This window comes from Ahaetulla prasina, chromosome 2 (genome assembly GCF_028640845.1).
Source record: "Ahaetulla prasina isolate Xishuangbanna chromosome 2, ASM2864084v1, whole genome shotgun sequence".
In the NCBI taxonomy this organism is placed as follows: domain Eukaryota; kingdom Metazoa; phylum Chordata; class Lepidosauria; order Squamata; family Colubridae; genus Ahaetulla; species Ahaetulla prasina.
Genome location: NC_080540.1, coordinates 132932913 through 132957809, shown reverse-complemented (window position 1 = coordinate 132957809; position 24897 = coordinate 132932913). Strand labels below are relative to the sequence as shown.

Sequence of the window (24897 nt, the reverse complement as noted above, 5' to 3'; positions counted from 1 at the left end):
TCTCAACATCTTGTTTACATCGTGGCGACCAAAACTGAATGCACTATTCCAAGTGTGGCCTTACCAAGGCATTATAAAGTGGTATTAACACGTCACGTGATCTTGATTCTATCCCTCTGTTTATGCAGCCCAGAACTGTGTTGGCTTTTTTGGCAGCTGCTGCACATTGCTGGCTCATATCCAAATGGTTGTCCACTAGGACTTCAAGATCCCTCTCACAGTCTTTGAGAGTCTCAGTCATCCAGCTCATAGTTGTCCCAAAGGTGTTTTTTTCAAGAGGCAACTGGACTTTCTGGGGTTTTTTTGACTTCTCATCCAAGAAGCTTCTTCAGCTCTGACTGGATGGTGGGGAATGGAAGGATTTATATTCCTTGCAGACAGCTGGTCATTTGCATTTTTTTTGAGAGCCATTAGAGGCTTAACTTCCAGCACTTGCTTCTAATTGTAGCAAAAAGTCACTTTCTTCAACATATATTTAGAATTTTTAAAAAACCATTTCTAGTGCTTAAGTTCCTACAGAATGAATATCTCTATCTCTGTCTCTATTACAATTGCTATCAACCAATCAGACTTTATTTACTTTGTTTTTTTATCAAACCAATGGTACACCTTCTCACATCATGGCCTTCTTTAGACCCGACATTTGTATTTTCCAACTCCCCTCCTAAAATCAGATCACTGTTGTTTTTATCCCCGTTGGCCATCTATACAGGAACCGCACAGTAGGCCACTGCATCACAGTCCTAATTATTTCTTTGCTTGCTTATCTGAAATGTATTTGGAAGAGCTTGGTTTATTTGCTGCTTTTACAGTTTCTTTCCATTACCACATGGGAACCCTTCCTCTTCTCCAATGTTTCATCTGCTCTTAGAGGCCAATTTTAGCTGTAGTTGAGATAATTGTGTCTTCAGACCAATTGATTTTCAGCACGTTAAGAAGCCCTCTACTCAAAATAATTGGTGGAGCCACGATCCTTTGTCTCTGAGGGAAGCAGGGCAGTTTAACATTTTGCAGGCTAAAGTGATAGCACTGGGATAGCACTGAGACTGATTTTCATTATGAGATGATGTGTGAGAGGGAGAACAGCATCGCTCTTCACAGAGAAGACCTAGGCATGATGGTTCAATATACTTGGTTTTTAGCATTTATATCTCCTCTGCTAACAGGATTCTTGAAATTTCTCAGCAAGTTAACTCATCATTTATTTTTTTTACAAAAGGCATCACACCTGAATTAATAGGGAGAATAGTCCACTGAGTTCTATTAATAACAAAAATTCCAATTGCTCATTATTATGGAAAGCAAGCTAAGGAGCTCATACGATGCCTTAAATAATTATGACAGCTTCTTCTTTTGAAGAAATAGCTGATCTTCCTAAAAAAATGAATGTGCTGTGAGATTGCCTCATTTTTTTTTTTATAACAATGGTGTTCATGAGAATGACTCATTAGTGACACATATTCAGAAATAATGGGCAAAATTTCCCAAAGTATTTAATGGATGGTTGTCGTGAGGATATAAGAGTCTCTTAAAAATGTACAACGTTCTCTTTTTTGTTCTCAGGAAGGAAACTTGGAAGAGATTAGTCTGGCTATCAAGATATTCAGGGTACACAGATTAATATCAGGATTGGGCCAGCCATAAGCCAGAATGGCAGAGATATCTCAATATGATTTTGGGGTATTGAAAAATGCCAGGAAACTGTCTATTATTCAATGTATTGTTCTATTTTTATTGTCACAATTACATTCAGTCTGAGGTACAAAAATCACTAGACTTCCCTTGACTTGGAATATTACCAAAACATCTCTTGGACTACCTCACTAACCTTGTATTGTCATTCATATATTATTCATTCTGACTGTGAATAGTTTTAGAGCTTTTACGCATCCCTGCCTGTTCCCTAATAGAATCCCAGGACTCATAAGTAATAATCTCACATTTTAAAATAATTAGCCTCATCTATGGTGACTGGTTGATAAAAAGAAAACTGGTTTGAGAAATGAGAAATGAGAAGACGAGCTAAGATCTGAACTCTTCATCTCGTGCTGATTTGGTTACCTGGCAGATACAAATTAAATTATCGACCAGCTTTTAAAAGTTCCTGAACATTTTGGTGCTATTTTCACCTTAAAATATACTTTAAAAACACATCTAAAGTATACTGTATGAGCAAACTGGAAATATCCCTTTGTAAATGAAATATCTTCTAAAACGAAAACTCTTCCCATGAATTAAGCATACTTAAAAATATTAATTCACAATCAAAACTTCATGCATCCACGAAGAAATGAACCACAGGGGACAAGGGGTTTACAAGTATTATTCACAGTGACTAGCCCACTGACCCAAGGAAACCAAGTATATTGATGTGGATATACATTTTCTGATCAGTCTAAGAAAAGGAAGTTGGCTGCTACATTCTCTCCTTGTACGTCCCTCCCTATTAAGACTTTCTAACAAGGAAGGATGGATAATTGGAAGGGCAGTCAAAGGAACCGCACATACTGTATGCAGAAATGACATTGGTACTATCAGATGGTCAAAGGTGTCAAAAGTGAACTTTAATTCAAGTATCATTTCCACCTGGTTTCTCAAAAAAAATAAAAAAATAGATCCGCTTACTGTTTCTCTTAGAATTAAATTGAATTTCAAAAGCACCCAGTTCATTGTTCTTTGGGAGGCATATTTTGAGTTAGAGCAACATAATGGAGGTCAAACAACATGCCATAGATCCTACTGGGATGAGTTGAATAGCGTCATTCTATTTAAGGTCATAACAAACAAGAAAAACTGGTCAGTCTTGGGTTTCGATTCCAGAAGCGCATCGGCTCAAAGTGACACATCAAGCATACAAATGGCCTTTATCCCATAATGTATAGTTGCTGTTATATTAATACACTGGGATGACATTGTCACCTGTATTAACAGCTGCAGAATTGAATTTGCAGCTGCTGTTTTGCTGCCAAGGGCTGAATAAAAAGAAAGAAAGAAAAGGATTTGTGCTCAACAGCAAAAAGAAAGAAAGCCAAGGTAGAAAAACAGCAACAATGATGCTTTCAAGCTAGTTTGGTCCCATACATCAGCCTTTCCTAAACTGCTCCACTTTGTGCTGGGTGGTGTCATCCAATATATCTGATGGGCACCAGGTTGGAGAAGACAGCTAGATATATACTTTATGTTCAATGCAAAGTAGTTTAGACATTTTCAGTGTTTCTTTTTCCCAGTGAGGTGCTCAAAGATTTACAGCTGGAAAATTATCTGGAAATTATACAGCAGGGAGAGATTTAAAAAGCAGAAGCTCCAATAGTCGTATTTTAATGGAGATAATACAGTACCAACAAAATGTGAATTTGGGTGGAAGATTGGCTATGAAGAGCATGTTGTAAAATACATAACCTTTTCACAACCAGCCTTTTTCCTGTTTGATCTCCCCTTCCTTCAACTGCTCTTCTACTCCCCACAGAAGAAAGATAGACAGAGGAGAGATTTTGAACGGAAAAAAACGATTAACCCCAAAAGAGTTAGACCCACCTCCACATTGATCTTCCAATCAGATACCTTCAAAATATATCTACATACATTTTTGTTTGCTTTGGTGGAGGGAGCTTTTGAGTTGGGGTGGAGTAGCCATGACTGCCTGGATAAGTCCTTACAGTTTTCTCTGCAAGATTTCAGAAGTGATTTGCCATTGCCTGCTTCTTCCTAGGGCCGAGAGAGAATAACTGGCTCAAAGTCATCCAGCTGGATTTTGCCTACACCAGGATTAGAATTCACAATCTCCCAATTTCTAGCCTGCTGTCTTACTCTCTACACAAAATTGACACTCCTGCTTGCTAAGGTTACGTTTAGTTTAAATATATGCCACACTTTCTAAAGATAAAGTATGTTTGCAACCAATATCTAACTCAACCAGTCTTGTTTCTTTACAAGTCAAAATTGTCTGAACCTCAGTGTGAGGTATAATGCCGCTTGCTTGTTCTTCACTGAAATCTGAAATGCTTTAGGTTCTTCTCTCACAAAATCGTGGGAATCTGGGGACTCGTCAAGTTGTTCCTGTGAACGGTGAACAGGGTACAGTAGTTGGCAGCCCCAGATAAGTAGATGCTTCTGAGCATGTCAAGAGAGGACACCAGCACATAGCATGGTATGAGGCCAGATGGCCATTCTGATTAACATGTTGTTCCTTAATCAGTTCTACGATTAAAACCTCTTTCTAACTTGTGTCTGACTTGTTTGAGCAGATGGGATACATACTCACAGGAGTTCTTTAGGAAGAGGACAGTGATGAAATCCGGCTGGATCTATCTGGCTTGCGCAAACCGGTAGCACTGGCGGCGGGAAGCTTCACCTACCTGCTGGGACATCATTACATCCTGTTTTTGACAGGATGGCTCTGCGCATATGCAGAAGAGGCACATATATCATGCTTGCGCTTCCGCTCCCATTCCCAAACTGGTAGAGAAGGTAAGTGGAATTCCCCGCTGGAAGAGGCTACCATTTTGGTGATACCTATAGTTATTTTATAGACCTCTGTTTATTTTCTACACTGGGGTCAATAGAAATATACACTTTTGCATTAGCCTCTCAAAATATAATATAATTATTGGCAGGTTCTGAACAATTAATAAATTTGACATTTGAAGGGGAAGGGAGGGAGGAAAAGCGGGGGAGGGAAGGAAAGGGAAGAGAAGAGAAGAGAAGAGAAGGGAAGGTCAGACTTGATTTAACTAACTCATCATCAGGACCTGAAATGATACAGGACCTGAGAATTGAAACATTATGCCAAGTTAATTTATCTTATCTTATTGAGAAATAATTGACCAGAGCCTTCTTCCAGGATCTTTTTTTCTTTCTTTTTTTTCCTTCAAATTTTCAATCCACATTACAGTCCTGGGATTTTCTGGTGCTCTCCCATCCAAGTCCTAGCCAGATCTAAGTGTTCTGCCAAGGTCAGCTAAACACAGGGACCTGCTGTGATGTTCTTTTAATCCCATTAATTCTTTTAAAAACATACTCCAAGTACAGATCCTACATCCTTAATAGGGCTGATCTGAGCAACCAGCAGATCTATGTAAAAGGTGACAACAACATCCCAATTGCAAGAAAAAGCTGATATTAGCTTTGGCAAAAAGCATCCATATACAGTACTTATTTCATTGTACAGTACCGATTTCATCTTATTTGATTTATAAAATAGCTATTAAGAAACCAAATGATTTAACATAAATAATTATTTATAAAGTAGCTATCAGAAACAAACACCACATTATTTCACATAATTTCTGCAGCACTGATCAGGTCATGGAACTCTCACCGTTACTGCAAAGTACAGAAAGGTGTAGTAACTAGCAATTCTCATTCTCATCTCAAAGGCTGATGCTTTCAACCACCAACTGATTACAACTGTGTTACTTTAAGCTATCAGCCATTAAAGCAATCTCTTTTTGCTATCTGGGATGGACTAAGATTGCCCCCCACCCCTTTCCCACACCCTAAAGCCATCCTGACAACATTTGGCAGTGGGAGAAGACATCTACTATAGCTGAGAGTAACAGGTGGGCTGGGTAGTTCCCTGTTCCACTGGGTTTCCCCCCATCTCACCCCACCCAAATTTCTGCTGTCCAACATTGTTGTCACCATCCCAACAATAGAGCCAGCCAACCTCCAAACTCCAGCCAACCTGCCAACTTCCAGCCAACCTACCAACATTCAAACCAACCCCCTTTGTTAACGATAAAGTTTCAAGCCTCTGTACTTTGCTCATTTTCAAACCAACCAATGAGTACCCTGCTCAGATGCGCCTCTCCCAATTCGGGAAAACACGCTAAGAAGAGTTTACTGAGGAACTGCCACTGTTGTTGCCCTTAAAATGCATCGCAGTTTCATCTAATAACAAGCAGAATTAACCTAGCTATACAGCGCAAAGCAGAGGGTCAACCTTAATCGATGCTGAAAGGCATGAATTTTCACTCCAGGGGCTAAGAGCAGAAGCAAGATGGAGCTAACAATTCCGACTCTTGGGCTCTTTGGCTGTAGGGAAAATCGATTCGAAAGGACTAAAATAGAGATAAGCTTCTGCTTACCTGCTCGTGATATTCAATGCCCATGCTGAGGGTATTGATCAAGATAGCGATCATGATGCCACGGCCAAAGTATTTGCTATCCACAATCTTCCGAAATGTCTCACAAACCACCTTCCAGAAGGCTAGAAGTTTCCGTGTTTTTCTTCCCTGAGCTTTCTGGGGCTTAGGGTCTCGCTGGTCACCGTAGTGAGCATCCTGGGTGAATTCGTATACCGCATCGCTATCGGAGTCTCCAGCCTCATGATCCTTCTGCTCTGGATTGTTAGCCAAAGTTTTCGTGCAATAGGGACAACTTTCTGGGCTGCAAATATTATCAGGTTTTCCCCCTTTGTTGGAAATCTTGCAGGAACTTTGACAGGGACCTAAAATGAGAAGTAAATAAATAAATACATCTTTGTTTATCAGGCTTCTTAGAGGTCCCATTTTGGAGCAGACGAAAAATGTGATATTTTTCAAAATATGTGAAAAATGTGATACAGATGAAGAAGTAATAGGAAAGGTTTTAGAATGTGCCGAGATGGACAAATTAACAAAAGAAATTAAAGAAAAAGAAGAGACAGATTACTATATAAATCTGGAACAAATGGCATGAATGGCTTGGGACTAGAAATAAAGAATAAAATATATATAGGGGAGAAATTAGAAATGTAAAATATGTATATATAACAAATATATAGAAATGTATAAAAGTAAGACTAGTAGTAGTGTTAGAAAATGCAATGTAACCAAAGAAAAAGGGATAATGAAAAAAAATAAAACAGTAAGAGATATATGGGGGGGGGGAAAGGTATAAAACAAAAAGACCACTAAGAAACATTGGTTAAAAAGTGGATATATTTATTTGTTGTATGTTATGTGTTTGTCATATTGTATTATAATAAAATTTTAAAATTTTAAAAAAAGAAAAAAAAATGTGTTATTGACAAAACCCAGATGTGGCCTTTGTGTGTGTGTGTGTGTGTGAAAATCCTAAGAATTTTAGGCCATTTCCTTTTACTGTTGACTTCAACCAGTACAGGCAGTCCTCAACTTACAACCGTTTGCTTAGTGACCATTCAAAGTTACAACAGAACTGAAAAAAACTGACTTATGACCATTTTTCCCACGTACGACCATTGCAGCATCCCCATGGTTATCTGATCAAAAATCAGATGCTTGGCAACTAACTTACATTTGTGACGGCTGCAATGTCCCGGGATCATGTGATGCCCTTTTACGACCTTTCGTCAAGCAAAGTCAGCGGGGAAGCCAGAAACATTTAACAGTTGTTGACTCAGCCTTCCATCCTTCTGAGGTGGATAAAATGAGGACCCAGATTGTTGGGGGAAATATGCTGACTCTGTAAACTGCTGAGAGAGGGCTGTCAAAGCACTGTGAAGTGGTATAGAAGTCTAACTGCTATTGCTATTGCTACTAATTTAACAACTGTAATGATTTGCCTAACAACTGGGTCAAGAAAGGTCTTAAAATGGGCCAAAACTAACTTAACAACTGTCTCACTTAGCAACAGAAATGTTGAACTCAGTTGTGGTCATAAGTCGAAGACTATCTGTTCATATAAAAAAGAGAGTGCAGAAAAAATGGAGCTATATGCAAGATCCAGTGTGATATAGTGATTAAAGAATCAAACCTGGGCCTTAGAGGCTCAGATCAAACTATGGGATCTCACTGGGCAACTGTGGGGCAGTTATTTTTTCTAAGCACCTCCATAGGGTCGCTGTTCCGGGGAAAACAGAGTGGGGGCAATGCTATGTAGGACAACTTGAGAGAAAAGCCTGGATATCAATCTAAGTATTAACATTAAATTAAATTAGTACAAAACAAAATCATATGGTAGGAATATGCTTAAAAACATGAACGTTCATGAGTATTTTTTGAAGTCAAGGGAAAAGACACTAAAACAGGAGAAAATGAATGGAAGAGTTACAACGTGAGAAGCCAACTGAGATCAAATGAGACAGACTTATTCATTCACACTTTGTATGAGGATACCTTATTTTGGCAAGAGCTACATTTGAAACCTAGAACCCTGGTTGCATAGAGTGGTGGGATGGATGCCCTTTAGCTTGTAACCCAGAGCTTTTGTTGTTGTTGCAGAAACAGCAGCAGCATATTGGTAGCAGCAATGAAGATGAGGATGGTGATGGAAGTGCTGGTAGTGCTGGTACAGATGATGTTATCGGTAGTGGTTTTCACTTACCTTCGCTACTGGTTCGGAACTGTGAGCGCACAGCGCTTCTGCGCATGCACAGAACCTTCTGCGCATGAGCAGAGCGTCCATGATGACGTCCGGGCGGGTGGGCGGAGCCTCCCACCGCTGGTACCGGGTCGCCTGAACTGGGGTGAACTGGTGCGAACTGGTAGAAACCTACTACTGGATGTTATCAAGTACAACAGTGGCTATAACTATTTTGGGGGATCATAATCTGAACTCTGGAATTCCAGAAAGTATCAGCCATCTCCACCGTATTCTTTCTGGAAGTGCATGAAGACAATTTTACCCTCCCTGATTTTCAGTCCTTCATTTGTTGAAAGTGGTGATCCTGCCTTTTGGAGCTTGCCACCACTGTAGATTTTACCTTGCTTTTATTCTTTAGCTGCTTTTACATTTGTAAGGGTTTTAATGTTATTCTAAAAGTTTTTCACACTTTGGAACAGTTTTAGCTGTGAAAATGCCGGATCAAAATTTTATAAATACCCTTCAATAAATAAGAGTGCTGATATTTTATGCTTGTAAGGTCTGTACTGAAAATAAAGGAGAGAGTCTGTTTTGGGCTACATAAATGTAATCTTTGAATAATAAAGGAAGAAATATCTGCTGAACCTGACTCAAAACATTTCTTGAAGGCTACGCAAAAGAGATCTAGACTCATGATTAGAATTATAAAAGCTGACTGTTTTAAAACATTAACATACTTTTTGTTCTGCAGCACTATTTCCAGAAAGAGTTGCCCAATTTAATAAAAGGAGTATTGAAGGGTACAAGTCCTTCAGAAAATGATGTATTATTTTGAAATTTGAGGTCTCTGATTTTACTAAGTAAAAAGTTAACCAATTAAGGTTACTCAAATTTATTGAACTGATCTGGCCAATTGATCTGTTGTTAAGCAAATGTCTGAATGGGATCCTTCCCTGCTTTCTCTCTAAGTAATGTGGGTCAAGGAGATTCTTGTCTGGGAAAGGCAAGGCATGACTTAGGAACCTTTCTCTCTTTCTTATTTATTGTACCAAGAGTAACCGCAGAGTGTGTCAAAAAAAGTCAGGATGGTGGCCACAATAACATAAGACAATAAAAAATAGGCAGAGCTTTGATTGTACCATTTTTTTTTGGCCATACCCTGCAGACACCCTTGGATTCTACCTGGGAAAATGCCAAGTTACAGAGGAATAATAGGAAACGTTCAAGAACACCCCTAGAAAACGATCAGAAAAACTGCTGAAACAGTGTAAACTGTGAATCATCCACGTTCGAATGGTACATTTCTAAGTGGCTGTGAATATTACAAAACATGGGTTTTCAGTTGCCTCGTTCAAACCATTTCTTGGGAAACATTTGCATTTGTTAGAGAGCTGGCATGTAAGCTGCAATATCTCCACAAAATATTAAAGCCTAAAAGAATACACAGCTTAATTTACACCACTTTTCATTCAAGCAGAAGCGTCAGTGGCATATAACTACGCAAAAGAGTTTTCCATTGAGCAAGATCAGAATTAACATCCCTGGTTAGAAAATATAAAAGACTTTCAAAACAACACAGTGTTGTGTTTTGTGCTATACCAATTAAAGGTTACCTTTGCCATAACAAATTAGGGGGTGGGGTGGGGGGCACACCCAAAATATTTATTCGGGGAAATGAACATCAATAACTATTTAACTTCATCTCTTTCATCCCAGGCTAAAAAAAAATAACAATTCTTCCGGAGGTTACTCAAATAATGACAGTTTTTCTTTTTCTTTATTTAATATCAGCAACAACTTTTTTCTCGGGGGGGGGAAAGTGCTTGATGGCTGCTTAGTTCCCTACCTTGAATTGTGGAAATCTAGTCAGATTTACAAATCTAAGGCTGAGCCAAACACATGTGCATACACACACACACACACACACACACACACACACACACAAACACACACACACCTTAGAACTCACCAGTGAATGCTGTCCATGGGCAAGCATTTGCAGCTACGTCATTACTCATTTTGCCATTAAGGTGAAACAGAAAGCAATCAAGTCTACGGCACATGTAATACAGATAGTCTTCGACTTACGACATACACTGAACTGACATTTAATGACAGTTCAAAGTTAGAACAGCACTGAAAAAAGTGAAGGTATGACCGTTTTTCAGACTTACAACAGTTGCAACATCCCCATGGTCATGCAATGAAAATTCAGAGGCTTGGCCACCGGTTCATATTTATGATGGTTGCAATATCCCATGGTCATGTAAACCACCTTTTGTGACCTTCTGATGAGCAAATTTAATGGGGAAGTCAGATTCACTTAACAACTTCGTTACTAATTCAACAACTGTGGTGATTCACTTAAGAACTGTGACAAGAAAGGCTGTAAAATGGGGCAAAGCTCACTTAACAAATGTCTCACTTAATGTTGGGCTCAACTGAGGTCATAAATTGAGGACTACCTGTATTAGGAGCTGCAGAGACACCACCATAGCCCATGCACTCCTGCTGCTTGCAGGTATTTCAACTTCTTTTCCAACTCACCATTCTGAAATCAATCCCAGCTGACAATGGGCTTTCCAATGCAAGAGGAAGAGCCCCTAATGAAGTTGGCTACAGTGAGGTGAGGAGTTTGTCCTCAGAACCCATTCTGAATCCAGCTTTAACCCCTATCTCATTTTAAAGTCAGCAGGGAACCTTGGATCACCTAGCCTGACCTTCTCTCGGAGACAAATTGTTAGATTTTGGCGAGCTGGCCCTGTCTCATTCCCAGAAAGCCTTTCATGCTTAGAGAGATTCAAAACAACAACAACAACAACAACAAAAACCCACTGCAAACACACAGAAAAATCTTGGAAAGTGAAATGTGGACTCTCCAGAGGCCATCCTTACATTACATTAATGGTGTTGTTACAGGGGAACAGTCACGCTTCTGAATAAATATTTGCAGCATTTTGGATGATGACTGAAACTCCCCATTTCCAGACGGGAGACTCTTATAAATTACAGAAGATGCTGGCTGGACCTGTGCCTGTTTGCTTAGAATCATCCCTGATATTCCACAGGATTGAATCAGTGTGACCCCCAAGTCAATCCTGCACAGAAAGAAGCCCACAGCCTCCAAAAAGATCAATCACATGCATGTTTTTTAATTGTTTTGAAAGGATATGAATGCAAGAAGGAAAAAAGGTGGCAAACAAAAAACATATTGCTATCCAACAATAACACCTTATATATTTATGCTATACAAGCCTCCCCACTCTCTCTTCCCCTCCCTCCCTCTCATACCTACACACACACACACATTTTCAGCTTTTAGACAAATCCTCAGAGAACCTAAATTCTCAGAAGAATGGTTCTTCATGGCCTGGGCAAGCCGGAAGTATATATATATATATTGAATGGTTTTTGTGTTGATTTCTCACTGGTTTCAAATATTACAGCCACAATGGCTCATATAAACCTGAGTAAAACACCATGGGGTACAGTAATGTGAAGTGTGAATTCAGTCATTAGATTAGACCCTTGTTTCAAAATGCTGCCCATCAGATTCCATGCTGTAAACAATGATTGGCAATAGCTTTCCAAAATGGCAGGCAGGAATTTTTGCAACCTTTTTCTGAGACTCCATAAGCAAAACACACCTGTTGTCCCTGAGATGTAGCTTGGTGGAAATGCTAAGGACAAAATAGAGAAAAGAGGAACAGAAAGATTACTACTCTACCTCCCATTCAAGCTTGACTGAATGGTCAACAGCCAAGCTTAATACTTACCAGTGCTCTGTGTTTCCAATATCTTCTGCATCGGACTATAAGGCCCTGGTGGGATGTTAAGATTCATCAGCATGCTAGCCCCAGGGTTCAATGTGGACTCTGGCAAACCTTTATCTTTGAGGAGCTCGTGGGAGCTACTTGGGTGTACTGTTGGGTAAACCTTGCTGCCAACTACAGTACTGGGAAGCACCTCAGGTCCCGGCAAACTGAGACCAGTCTGAGAGAGAGATGATTGACAATGAATTGGCTCAAAATGGCAGTCTGCATGGTAGATACTGTGAACAGATTCTGTGTTGCCAGGTGCCATGTGAGAAGGATTGACTACTGATGGAAGCATCAACCGATTGGCACCATTGTGAAGGGAGCTGGTTTCCACATCACTAATTTCTGGACTGGCTCGTGGGGCCCGTAGGCTTCCATTGCCTAGGTGATAGTGGTGATGATGGTGATGGTGATGGTGAATGAGGTGATGTACTGATGACCTTTTCCGTGGACGATGTTTGCACGGTTGTCTCTCTGCGCTATTCTTACTGCTTGGGCTGGAGAGGAAGCCCATCTTTACCCCTGTGGTCCAACAAGTTTCCATCACTTGCTTGCCGGCCTTCCGAAGGACATAGACAAGGTATTTGAGGAGTTCATCGTAACAGCTTCCTGGCTCCGAAAAGCTAGCCAACGTGCTTGCGTTGGAGAGGTAGCGGATTCGCTGCTCTTTCATTAGCTGGCTCTCTCGCTGCTTGGTCTCTGAGAACTGGGTTGCTATGACCACAAGGCAGAGATTTATCATGAAGAAAGAGCCCACCTAAAAGAGAAGTAGTTTGTGATTAGCCCTATGTATGTGAAGAAGCGCAACGGAGAGAGTATGTAGAGATGGAGAAAAAAACATTTTCCCCCCAAAACAGCTGTGGACTCCAAGCCAACATCATATTATTTTAAAACTCAAGGAAGGGAAAGAACCTTGCACTAACAGCTTAATATTTCATCTAAGGGACAAAGCAGTGGTGAAATGTAAAATTTGTTACTACCAGTTCTGTGGCCATGGATTGTGGGGGGGAGGTAATGTGACTGGGTGGGCATGGCCAACTTTTTTTTTTACTTTTAAAAACATTTTTTCTACAACCTCTTTAGCCAAAGAGGTTGTAAAAAAATGCTTTTAAAAGGCCCCTCTGACGATCTCAGCTGAGTTGCCTGATTGTCAGAGGCTTTTTTTTCTTTTAAAAACATTTTTTTTGCCTTTAAAAGAAAAAAAAACCTCTGATGATCAGGCAACTCAGCTAGGATTGTCAAAGGAGCCTTTAAAAAGCATTCTTTTACAACCTCTTCGGCTGAAGAGGTTGCAGAAAAAATGCTTTTAAAAGCCTCTGACAATTCCAGCTGAGCTGTGCAATCATCAGAGGCTTTTTTTTTTAAAGCATTTTTTCGCCTGAAGAAAAAATGCTTTCAAAAGTTTTTTAAAAAAACCTCTGATGATCGAGCGGCTCAGCTGGGCATGGGGGTGGGCAGGGAGTTTTGCTACCAGTTCTCCGAACCGCCCGCTGCTATTGCTATCGGATCGAGTGATCCGGTCCGAACCAGGAGCATTTCATCCAAGAGACAAAGGTTAAGGTTTAAGGTTAACAAACACTGAAGCTAATAAGCTGTCCTGGGTCTGGTTAGGATTAGGATGGGAGATCACCTGATATCACTCTATGGAGATAAAAATATGGAGAAACTCCAAACTAATGGTGCAATTCTACCCACTTATTTGAGACTTCCTCTTGAATTCAGTAGGGCTAGTAAAATGAATGCAAGTTTGCATCATGACCAACATGTCACACTTCACCAGAATCTACCTATTTATGGAATGGAAATAAATAAGTAAATCCATTAAAAAAGGAATAGCAGCCTTTTTTCCATCGTAGGTGTTGCATTTCCCTGGGGAAATCTGGCAGCAGGGTATATATGTGTTGCACACTCTTTCTAATGATACACAATGCTAAATTCCTATATCCATACATGCTTTCATATTATTATGAATGGTTGCCCTGTCAGTCAGATGTTAAGACTAGATTTGGCATTTCTGTCCACCTGTTGAGTTCTTCTCAAGGATCTGAGAAAGCCTTCAAGTTGGCCTTGACCACGGTAACTGTCTGGACCAGTCCCTGCAGTTTTCTTCGCCAGTTTTTTGGAAGTGCATGGAGATACCTGACCAATATTGTCTATTTTCACACAGCTTTACACACTGGAAGAAGGGAAATGAAACACTTTGTAGGAGTATCTATGATGCTATGAATCACCCTTCTAAACCTATCCTACAATTAGGCTTGAAAAAAGCTCCCATAGACTGCAGCAAGCATAAAGACAGATTATGTACAGTATATTCTGCTTCCAGAACCCCCATCCTATATAAAACAAATGCCAATGTTGAAGTCTAAACACATCCTATAAGTTATCTTTTCAAAAACTGTCTGGAAACCAAAGAAGTGAATAGTTTTGCACGCCTCCAAGTAAGCATTATTTTGGCTCATATTTCTTAAGCAGCGGTTCCTCAGAGCCACATGACAAATTACCTTTACAACTTAAGGAGATGTAAAAAGAATAAAATATTGCATGAAGAAGAGATGGTTATAGGAGGAGAAGGACTAATATGCTGGCTATGAAAAAGTTCCTTGGTTTTTTTATAGAATTTTAAATGCTTAGGCACTGTGATAGAAAACAAGAAGCTGTAAAAGGCATATGGCAAAGGCACTTTGCTCCTTAAATATATCATATTACAGACATTTTACTGTTATGACAACAGAGGAGCCTTTGATCAAAAATAATTGCTCTGGTTTATATCGACATAGTTCTATGACTCTGGCTGTAATTCCTTCATTTTGCCACATCAGGCTAGACAGATTTTCTCCTTAACTTCAAGAATGTAGTAAGGGACCTGTTGGATTAGGCCATTTCACAGGTCCCCAATCCTTGACCCATTCGGAACCAGGCCATGCAAGCAGCAGGCAAGCATGCTCACAAGCACAGCCTCCACGTGCACGAAGAGTGGGCACTTGTGCTTGTGTGCGAAGTTCCCTTTATGTGAACTGCTTGCACAAATAGAAATGCCCCCACCCCCGAACCATCTCCTCTCCACTGCCGCTGCTGCCACTGGTCTACAAAGTCAGAAAGGTTGGAAACCACTGGACTATTTCGTTAGTAGGCAATTTGGTGATTTCCAGATGTTTGAGGCTATCATTTCCACAGACTGTTACTCCTGGTAAAGACAGCTGAAATCTAAATGTCTTGAAGGATGTCAAATTGCCGATTCCTGAGCATGCAGCACTTTCTCAGCTGTTTCCAACCAGTAGTATTGAGAGACACCATACAGCTACATTCCTTCCTCTGAGAGCAAGTTCCATAGTTTAGCCATGTGGTGCCTGATGATGTCCTCCTAAATCTTTCCCCATTTAATTTAATTGAATGACCACCGGTTCTTATATTTTGAGGGCGCGACAAAAATTACCTGGCCGCTAATTTTACACTCTCCATATTTCATACGTGTCTATCTATTTGCCTTTTTAATATGCTTATCCTTCCCCCCCACTTGATGTAACCCCCTCACATAAAAGAATTAGCTGCAACCCCTTGATAATTTTGATTGCCCTTATCTGCAACTCCTCTAGCTCTTCCTGCTTCTTTCTGAGACGCAAGGAACAGAACTAGGCAGAGTAGTCCAACTGTGGCTGGGCAATAACAATACGGGGATTAATGTCATTTTCAATTTCTTTCCTAATGACCTCCCACATGGAATTTACAGATAAACTGGCAGGGACAAGAAGGGGGCACAGCAAGCAGAGGAGACTCAGTAATTAGCAATCTTCCCCCTGGACTTTAATAACTGCTGTAATGATGCCTCAATCTTCTTGGCTTTGTACGTTCTGACTTTGTCATAAACTTCTCAAGCTCAGGAGTCATGTGGGAAGCACATCCATGCCTAAAATCACCATATAGAAGTGACTGACTTTAACCAGCTTGAAAAAACCCTCCAAACTCACTCCAAGATGACAGCCATCACTGTCCATGGGAGAGGTACCCAATGATATTCCCTGCCCTTCTTCTCTTCCTTTCTTTCATATCAAGACATTCTCTTCCTCATCTCATCCCCCACCTTCCTCATTCCACCAGTGACAAATGCAGCTCAATAAAGATTGTTTTGACTTCAAAAGATTTCTTGGTAGTCTGTATTTGTAATTATCACAATTAAGTAGGGTTTTTTTTCCTCCCCTAAACACATTCACTTGAAGAGTTTTCAAGGCAGATACTTCCCTTATGGAGTCTCTGGCTGTTTTCAGAGGAAATCTTTTCCTTTGTTAGCTGGCACTCAACAGGCAGCAGCTGCCTGCAGTTGAAGAATCTGAATTTTACTCCAAAACAAGCTCTCCATTAGGCTGCATTTTATGTAGCTCCTGATGGCTATTCAGTCTGAAGATCTCAAAAAGCAGCCTACAACTGGTTCTTTTCTCTTGGCTACCTTAATTCTACAAATTGAGTATTTACTCAGGCCATCTCAGAAGGCAGAAATTGCTGAGTCATCTACCATTCTGTGCAGTGGTGAAATCCATTTTTTTTACTACCGGTTCAGTGGGCGTGGCTTGGTGGGCATGGTGTGGCTTGGTAGTCGTGGCAGGGGAAGGATATTGCAAAATCTCCATTCCTACCTCACTCTAGGGCCAGCCAGAGGTGGTATTTGCCTGAACTACTGAACTACTCAAAATTTCCACTACCGGTTCTCCAGAAACTGTCAGAACCTGCTGGATTTCAACCCTGATTCTGTGGCCTTCTTTCTGGATAACCTCAGAGGTGTTCCACTCTGGAGGGGTGGGGGGGAGAGAGAGAAGGCATATTTCTCCTTCTTTTTGGAGGCTTTCAGAAGCATCTACAGAATCCGCCAGTTTTGTCAGAATGAAAAAAAAAATTGCCACAATATATGTATTTAAAAAGGGGACACAGCTTACATTATGATGCTAATTTTGCTATTTGCTACTTCTTGGCCCTGCATGGGTGCCCTGGTCAGTCTATTTAACTAGGAGATTCCTCATCCATGGAAGCTGTAGCTCTTTTTCTTTTCGACCAGCATTTTTAAAATCTCATGTTCCAAAAAACCATTCCCCACTGCAGATGTAATCTATTGGTATAATACCCTTCTTGTGATTATAGCATGAGTACATACATTTGTAAACTCAGGCAATGTAAATGGACATAATTAATAAAGGAGAACATTCGTAGCTCATGGTTAAAATGAGTGCACTGATGATATTACTTAGTTTGGGTAATGAAACATCTGCAAGAAAACAACCAAACTCAGAGAGTACCAAGGACCCCTCATGGACATAACTGAGTGGTATGTGAAACTCACTGGCAAGCAAAAACTTTTTGGTGGCAAAAAAGGAACAAGAGCCTAGGCTTTTTCTAGGACTGCAATAGCCAGGCAGTATTGGTATAAAAATGGGTTTGGGGGTTGAAAAGGATTCAAGTAACCATTGTGTACCTCATTCACAACTGCAGACTTCCCTTTTATTACAGAAGGGACTAACCGCTTCTCCAGTATATTATGAGGCTGTGAGAAAAAGATTCAGAATATTTCCACCTTCATGCAGACATAAATACTACCTGTTGGTTCCTAACTCAAGAGTTCAGTTTTCTGAAATGTTCTGGAACACTCTTGCTTTCATCTTAACCAAGTTTGTTAAAGAGAACTTTGGAAAATTGGTGTTTGGGGGAAAAATCACTTTTAATTCAATTGGCTATCAAAGGCCTGCCAGCTGCAAAGTTAGATATTCTACCATACATATGTCCAGCTTCTTTTATGCATACTCTAGTAAACCATAGGTAAAATGACTGTAATGCACTAAATCTTTGAAGTATATTGAAGGTATTGAAACTGCAGTTGGTGCAGAATCTGAATTCTACATTTTTAACTCAAACAGGACATGAGGATATCTGTCTTAAGCCATCTGCTCCGGGCCTCCAGTCCATTTCTATGTTTAGATTCCAGATACTGCCTTTGGCCTTATAGCATTCATGATTTAAGACCTAGAAGCATGAAATAACATTTATCTCCATATGTAACTGCATATACCTTAAGAGCTTCAGCTGAAAGCCTCCAATGGAGCTTTTGCCGGATGAGAACCAGAAGATGGCCACAAAAGCAAAACAAAACAATATACAAAACAAAAAACTTTGTCTCAGTGGTAGAGCTATAGTTATGGTACACTCTACATCAGGGCTGTGAAACTCCTGGCCCGCGGGGCAGATGCGTCACGCGCTGGCCACATGTGCTGGTTTAGTGAAGGGGGAAAAAAGTCCCGATACATCACATGATGCTACTGTAATGACGTGAGTTTGACATCCCTGCTCTACATCATGTTTCACCTGATACAAAAGCGTTACTGTCTTTTGGTCTCTGTCCAGAGTCTTCTTTATTTTTGAGCTTTCCGAAATACAGGTTTAATCCTATTTGCTTCTCCTTTTTATTTGCTTACGTCTACTTATCTTATTTGTAGAATAGGATTGAAGGTTCTTGGAGAATATACTTCTTATAAATAATAGGTAAATATGATCCAGACCAGGGGTGGGTTCTCCTTACCTTTACTACTGGTTCGCATCGTGCCTGCGTACTTTTTTGCACATGCCAGTGGGCGGAGCCTCCAACCAGTTTTACTACCAGTTCTTGTGAACTGGTCCGAAGGGGGGGGGGCAACTCACCACTGATCCAGACCCTGAAAAAACTTAGGATTTTTTAGGCTTTAGGCTTTTGGTTTGCTTATGTTATATGTTACAGATTCTGTCTACTCTTGTGGCTCATTACACTCACTCTAAATTTAACATAGCCATGAAAGAGTTAAACTTGTGATCCCCAAGTTTAGTCTAGTATTACCTCTAGTTCTGTACATCTAGTCCCTCCCTAGGAGGATTTATCTGAACTCTGCTTTCTGAAAAGTAGTTTTAATGGCCTGAAACAGGGTCTACATTCCTGACACCTGTTTCACATTTATTCTTCCTCATTAAAACGTACAAATCATTGCAATGTTCTCTAATGTTCTGTAAATAATTATCTCAAAGTCCTCAAGTCAGCATTCTAGAAATTATTAATTTTTCTGTTTTATTTACAGTTTGTATTTTTACCCACCATCGTTTACACAGCATCTGCATCTTTGCTGAGGTATTACTGCAAATTGGTGGGGCAGGATTAAATGTGATTTCATTCCGTTTATAAGCAACCATGCATTTAATAATTTTACCCTCAGTAACAATTGTTGGTGATTTCCAAATGCTGAAAGAGATCACCTGTGGCCCCACAGCTTCAGCTATAGATTCGAATCTATGTCCATGTCTTAGACAACCACAGATGATCTAACAATCTGTACTCTGTCTGCATTTGCAATGGCCCAGAGTAAGAATGATATTGATTATTGTTGGATTAAAAAAAACCACAATTCTAAACAGATCCTAAATAATTACTACCCATGTAGGTTAATGTGAATATATCTGAGGTTTTTGTTTTTAAAACTTACTCCTATATTTTACCTGTCTGAATACTATTTGCCATAATTTTGTTCCCCCATTTTTCCCCTGACATACAAGCTTTGTATAATCTTGACAAATATTGGAGTAAGGCAGAAAGAGACAGCTGTTATTAAATCTGTTATGTATATTATAAGGAAAGTGTAGAGGTTATTTGAGGCTACCAGAGCAAGAAAAAAAATATCATGGTCAGCAGGTTTTTTTTAACATAAATGTCAATATAAGATCAAATTTTTTGTCTTTGTCTTTGTCACCGTAGATCAAATTCAAGCATCATCTAACGCCAGTTATATGCTAACTTTTAAAGTTCTCTTTTTTCAACATTTGCTTATTAAAATAAAAATGTAGAACAGAAAGCATGAGTAGTAAATAGTGAGGAAACCAGTATCACTGACTAGAATGCTTTTCTAAGTGATTTCAATGCCACCTTGCAAATGCAAGAAGCACGTGGGATCTGGTTTCCTTTTTTATCTGGCTATCATGGTTTGGGAGGCTCTAATAATAAATCCTATCTTAGTCCTTCCATGCACCCCAATATGGCTTTTCCTCAGTGGAAATCTAGGTTTAATGCTTCTGGAACTGGAGACAAAACTCACAATGATCAGGAGAATGAAATAGATGAAGTTGTAGAAGGAATGAGCATCCATGACGAAGTACATGATATCTACCCAGCCCTCCAGGGTGATGACCTGCGATAAGGCAAAAGAAAAGGAAGCCATTGGTTAGCTCATCTTGATGAATGTAGGGTTGTGAAGGGCAAGAAACTATAGACATCTAACAAAAGAGCTATGAAACTTTTATGTCACCTACAAGATAATTTGTCCATATTGTGGGTCATATTCACTCAGATAAATTGGTTGATGCTACTTGGTAGACAAGGCTAAATCAAGTAGTAGGACAGCCAGGCTTAAGGTGGATGTGATATCTATCATCCTTTTCTTTCATATTCTTTCACATTTTTTTTCCTTACTTCTTTTCAGTCTTCCCCAAAGTACCAGTTATGGGGAAGGGTTAGAAAATTTGTACCAGGATTCTAAACAGGTAACTTGTAAAGGACCACCTTAAGCAAGTCCAAGGGATGCACCGACTGATTCTAGGGCTCCTATTCCTATGCCCTATTCAATCTTTGCATTAAAAAAAAAACCCACACCCACACAAACAAGGGTAAAATTGGCATAATTCAATGGAGGATAATAATAATAATAATAAAACCACATGCACATTTGGTGCTCACAGAACCTATATTTATTATAGGAAAAACAGGACTTGCAGATTCTCAACAATTTAATGATTTGGTTCAGATTTGAAGAACAAATGTACTTCTGAACAAAAAGAAACACAAACTTCATTTTCCCAGTCGCTGCAGCAGCACGATATCACAGTTTAGGCCTTTTTGATTCACCTGAAATATTGCAATCCATGCATATCCGATGTTATCAAAATTGATAGCTCCTTTGAAAGGGTTGTGCTCCCCGGCAGAACAGTTTGTGTAATATTGGTTCCAGTTGACACAAGAGGTGTTGCTGGTGTCATTGTAGGAATAATAGTTCAGAGTGCACACCAGGCCTTCCTCCCTCCGTATGGGAACACTGCGGCAATCCCGCATCCCATTTTCTCGAGGTTGGGAGCAGATAAAAGGGCTTTCATCTTCATTCTCTGTCTGATAGTAGGATTCCAGCTCCAATGTGTAAGGCCTGGAAGAAAGAGACACAGGCTGGTTACAGAATCAAAATCACACTAGTTGGGGATGAAGTAAAGATGGAATGTTCTTTTCACGGTGCAAAAAGAAAGTGGGAAATCACACTGTTATTCTTACAAAGCAACAGTATGAAAATGGAACAGAGCAAAAGTGGTGTTCATGTAGTCAACAAAGCAATACAAGGAACTAATGGCTCAGAGATGTTACAGGGGTCAATAGGATAATTGAGTTCAGAGCAAGCAATCAGAGAAATTAATTGTAGATAGGGGGATTCTTGTTGCCTGGAATGGCAATTCTTCTTTTTTAAATGTCTCTAAACTACTGGTGTTTTGAAGCTAAAAAATGATGTCAGATAAATACATCACTCCAAGTTATCGATTTCCCTCAAATAATTTGTGCTGGTTGTTATCTGAGGTAAGATGCAATATCTCGCATCTTACCTCAGATAACAACTGAGGTATGTACAGCTTCAGTCCCATATATCTGCTGTTATTTCTTTATGGATTATGAAAAATACAAAACACTTCAAAGGGAGGCAGAATCTAATAATTACCCACCTTGCTATTTTCATAATTACTGGAATATGTCAGTAAGGAAAAAAAAGTGGAAAAGAAGTCATAGCCCTAAATAAACCTCTGTGGCTCAGACTGCTAGTGCAGTCTGTTATTAACAGCAGCTGCTTGCAATTACTGCAGGTTCTAGTCCCACCAGGCCCAAGGTTGACTCAGCCTTCCATCCTTTATAAGGTAGGTAAAATGAGGACCCAGATTGTTGGGGGCAATAAGTTGACTTTGTATATAAATATACAAATAGGATGAAGACTATTGTTAACATAGTGTAAGCCGCCCTGAGTCTTTGGAGAAGGGCGGGATATAAATGCAAATTAAAAAAAAAACTGGCTTGAAGTCAGTGGTGGGCAACTTCCAATTCGCCAAACTGCTTGGCAGCCCTGGGGCCATTTCTGCAGCTCCCTAAGCTTCCAGTTTTGTCTTGTTTTTAATCACACAAACCGATGGGCTATATGGCCAATATAAAGCAAGCCATGATCCACCAAAGTTTATTCCATAATAAATGAATGGATCTTGAGTATACTTTCACACATATTTTTCTTAGGCGGAAAAAATGGCACGTTCCACTTTCCTAATGCACTCAGGTCATAGAAAAGCTTGCAAAGCAAAATTTAGGAGAGGTTTAGCTAGGTTCATTCCTGAATTGTTGGTTTGAATGCCTTTTGAAACTTAGCCATCCCTCACCCTCCATTCAGCCTTTCACCCTTCACTCAGACCACATACAAGGAAAGCCGTGTTAGTCTATTATGGCCCCAAACAGATAATTACAAAACAAACCAACCAAAGGATATTTATCCAAACCATTAATGAATGTCAGGACTCAAAACAAGAACAAAGTAATATCAATCAGATAATATCCATTGGGACACTCTATTGAAGACCTCAAAGTGTCCATTTTAGAAAATCAAGACTTTAACAGAATGATTGAGAGAATTCTGAATTCACATACAGGAAAAAGTTTTAGACAATCTCAAAAGGTCTCACCAAACACAATGAATGTTCACAAGGGTTAAATGATTAGGTACTTGTAATCTGACTCATCTGTAATTGCATAATCAACTTTCTTCCCCTCCCTTCCCTTTGGTTCATCCCAACTGAAATCTTACATCTGTTTAGTCACTCTGTGTGTCTGAGCAGCAGCTCACAAATGTTTGTGTCTTTCAATAAAATTTAGTAGTCAGAAAAGGTGCTACCAGACTCCTGATCTTTCACTCAGAGCAGTAGCTGCATTGGGATGGGGAGGGAGGATGACTTGGTCAAAACATGGTTTTGGTTTGTGGCCAATTTATTTAGAGGGATTTTATGTTACTGAAACTTAACCATTTTCTCTTCAGAGCAAACAAACCCAAAGGGGAAAAAACGTCCAACTTCCAAAGAAAAATCTCTTTAAAACTTTTTGATTTTATGATAAATTTCTGATAAGTTTCAGCTGCTTAGATAACCCAAGAATTAGCTTCAAATTAATATTTCTATACTGAAACCTGCTTAGTCTGTTTAAATATTAACAAGATACTCTATATATTAGGTACTTCACATTCAGTCTTAAGAATCATGAGCACAATAACAGCCCTACTACACAATTAGTGGTTACACATAAATAGCACAGAATTCAACACAACACATTTTTCTGAATCAGAATGAAAAATTCTCCAAAAACACTACAAAAATACATTTACATTTTGCATTCATAGCTATATGTGCATTAAACATTTCATTTTGTATACACAGTTTTAGCTACTTTGAAAAGATATCACATAATGTATGCAACCATAAATCAGTAGAGAGGTCTGTATTCCTTCAAAGCTTGGTTTCATTACAGGGTGCCAGCATTATTGACAATGATTTCTTCCATACTTCTCTGGGATTATTTTCACTCCATTAACAGGGATGAGGAACTGAATCCTGATAAGACTGGATTCTTTTTTCTGCCCCATTCCTGTTATCTCTGATTAAATTGAATCAAATTGATGAGATTTCCTGAGCCAAATTTCATCAATTGCTGTTCTCCAGCTCTCCCTCTTCCATTTAGTCAGAGGCTGGAAATTCCCCTTTAATTTGTAATGGCCATCAGAGCTTTGGTTGCTGAGAGTTGCAATTTAGTAGCTGATTCTCCCTTCTTAGAGTATCATGACTGCTGATGGACATATTCGAAAGAGGACATTTCTATCATTGCTGCTGGGCAGCTATCAGCCATGGCAATGCGACACATTCTGAAAAAAGTGTTATTTTACTGAGGATTTTAGATATTTGTATTGTTTCCTATGACTTTGCTAGAGAATTTCTACTTCTATTGCATCAGCAGACAAAGATACTCACACCCTATGTATGAATACTGTGGTGCATATGGGAACTACTATTTTAATTTATTGAACCCCTCAGCACATACAAAGAACCTGTGCAAGCCTACCTCATTCATACTTACAGACTGAAGTTTTCAGGTAGAAAGCAGCGGTTCCTAAGCAGCCCTGCCCAAAGCTGGACTCCAACAATACCAAAGATGAAGAAGACAAAGAAACAGAGAAGGAGGACATTCCCCAACATTGGAAGTGTGTCCAAAAGAAGGGTGACCAGGATTCGCATACCTTAGAAAGCAGATAAAAGTCGTATTTTAGGATGAGAAGTTCTACTGAGTTAGTTCATCCTTGTTCTAACTAAGAGAAGGAGGATATTAGAGTTAATAACCATACATGCTACAGGAGTTTTCTCCAATTTGGACTCTTTTAAATGTGTTGGGGCAGCAGTTACCAGAACAGGCTGAGAATTCAGGGTGGGATTGTCACATAATTTTAAGACGTCAATGTGGAAAGATTGTTTTGCAATGTGATCTCTCTGGATTTCTTCCTAATGAGTCCACAACATATTCTAATTAATCAATGCTAATCTATCAAGTATGGTAAGAATCAAAGGTTCACAGTTTGTGTGGTCTTGTGGGCTCAGCAACACATATCAATCACTGAAGACATATGGAGTCATACCCAGTGGTGGGATTCAAGTAATTTAACAACCGGTTCTCTGCCCTAATGATTTCTTCCAACAACCAGTTCACCAA

The 24897-nt window shown here is 39.6% G+C and overlaps 1 protein-coding gene across 2 annotated transcripts in view; it reads right to left on the bottom strand.

Annotated features, from left to right (window-relative positions):
- The window catches only part of CACNA1G (calcium voltage-gated channel subunit alpha1 G), a 491081-nt gene that overhangs the window by 208660 nt on the left and 257524 nt on the right, over positions 1-24897 (bottom strand). The window contains exons 5-10 of one of the 2 annotated variants that reach the window (XM_058168253.1): positions 24271-24430; positions 20983-21274; positions 20177-20269; positions 12042-12840; positions 11913-11945; positions 6087-6448 (exon numbers count right to left, since the gene is read on the bottom strand). In XM_058168253.1, coding sequence (XP_058024236.1) covers positions 6087-6448; positions 11913-11945; positions 12042-12840; positions 20177-20269; positions 20983-21274; positions 24271-24430 — 1739 coding nt within the window. The remainder of the gene's footprint in view (positions 1-6086; positions 6449-11912; positions 11946-12041; positions 12841-20176; positions 20270-20982; positions 21275-24270; positions 24431-24897) is intronic. The other variant, XM_058168254.1, reaches the window with a different exon arrangement.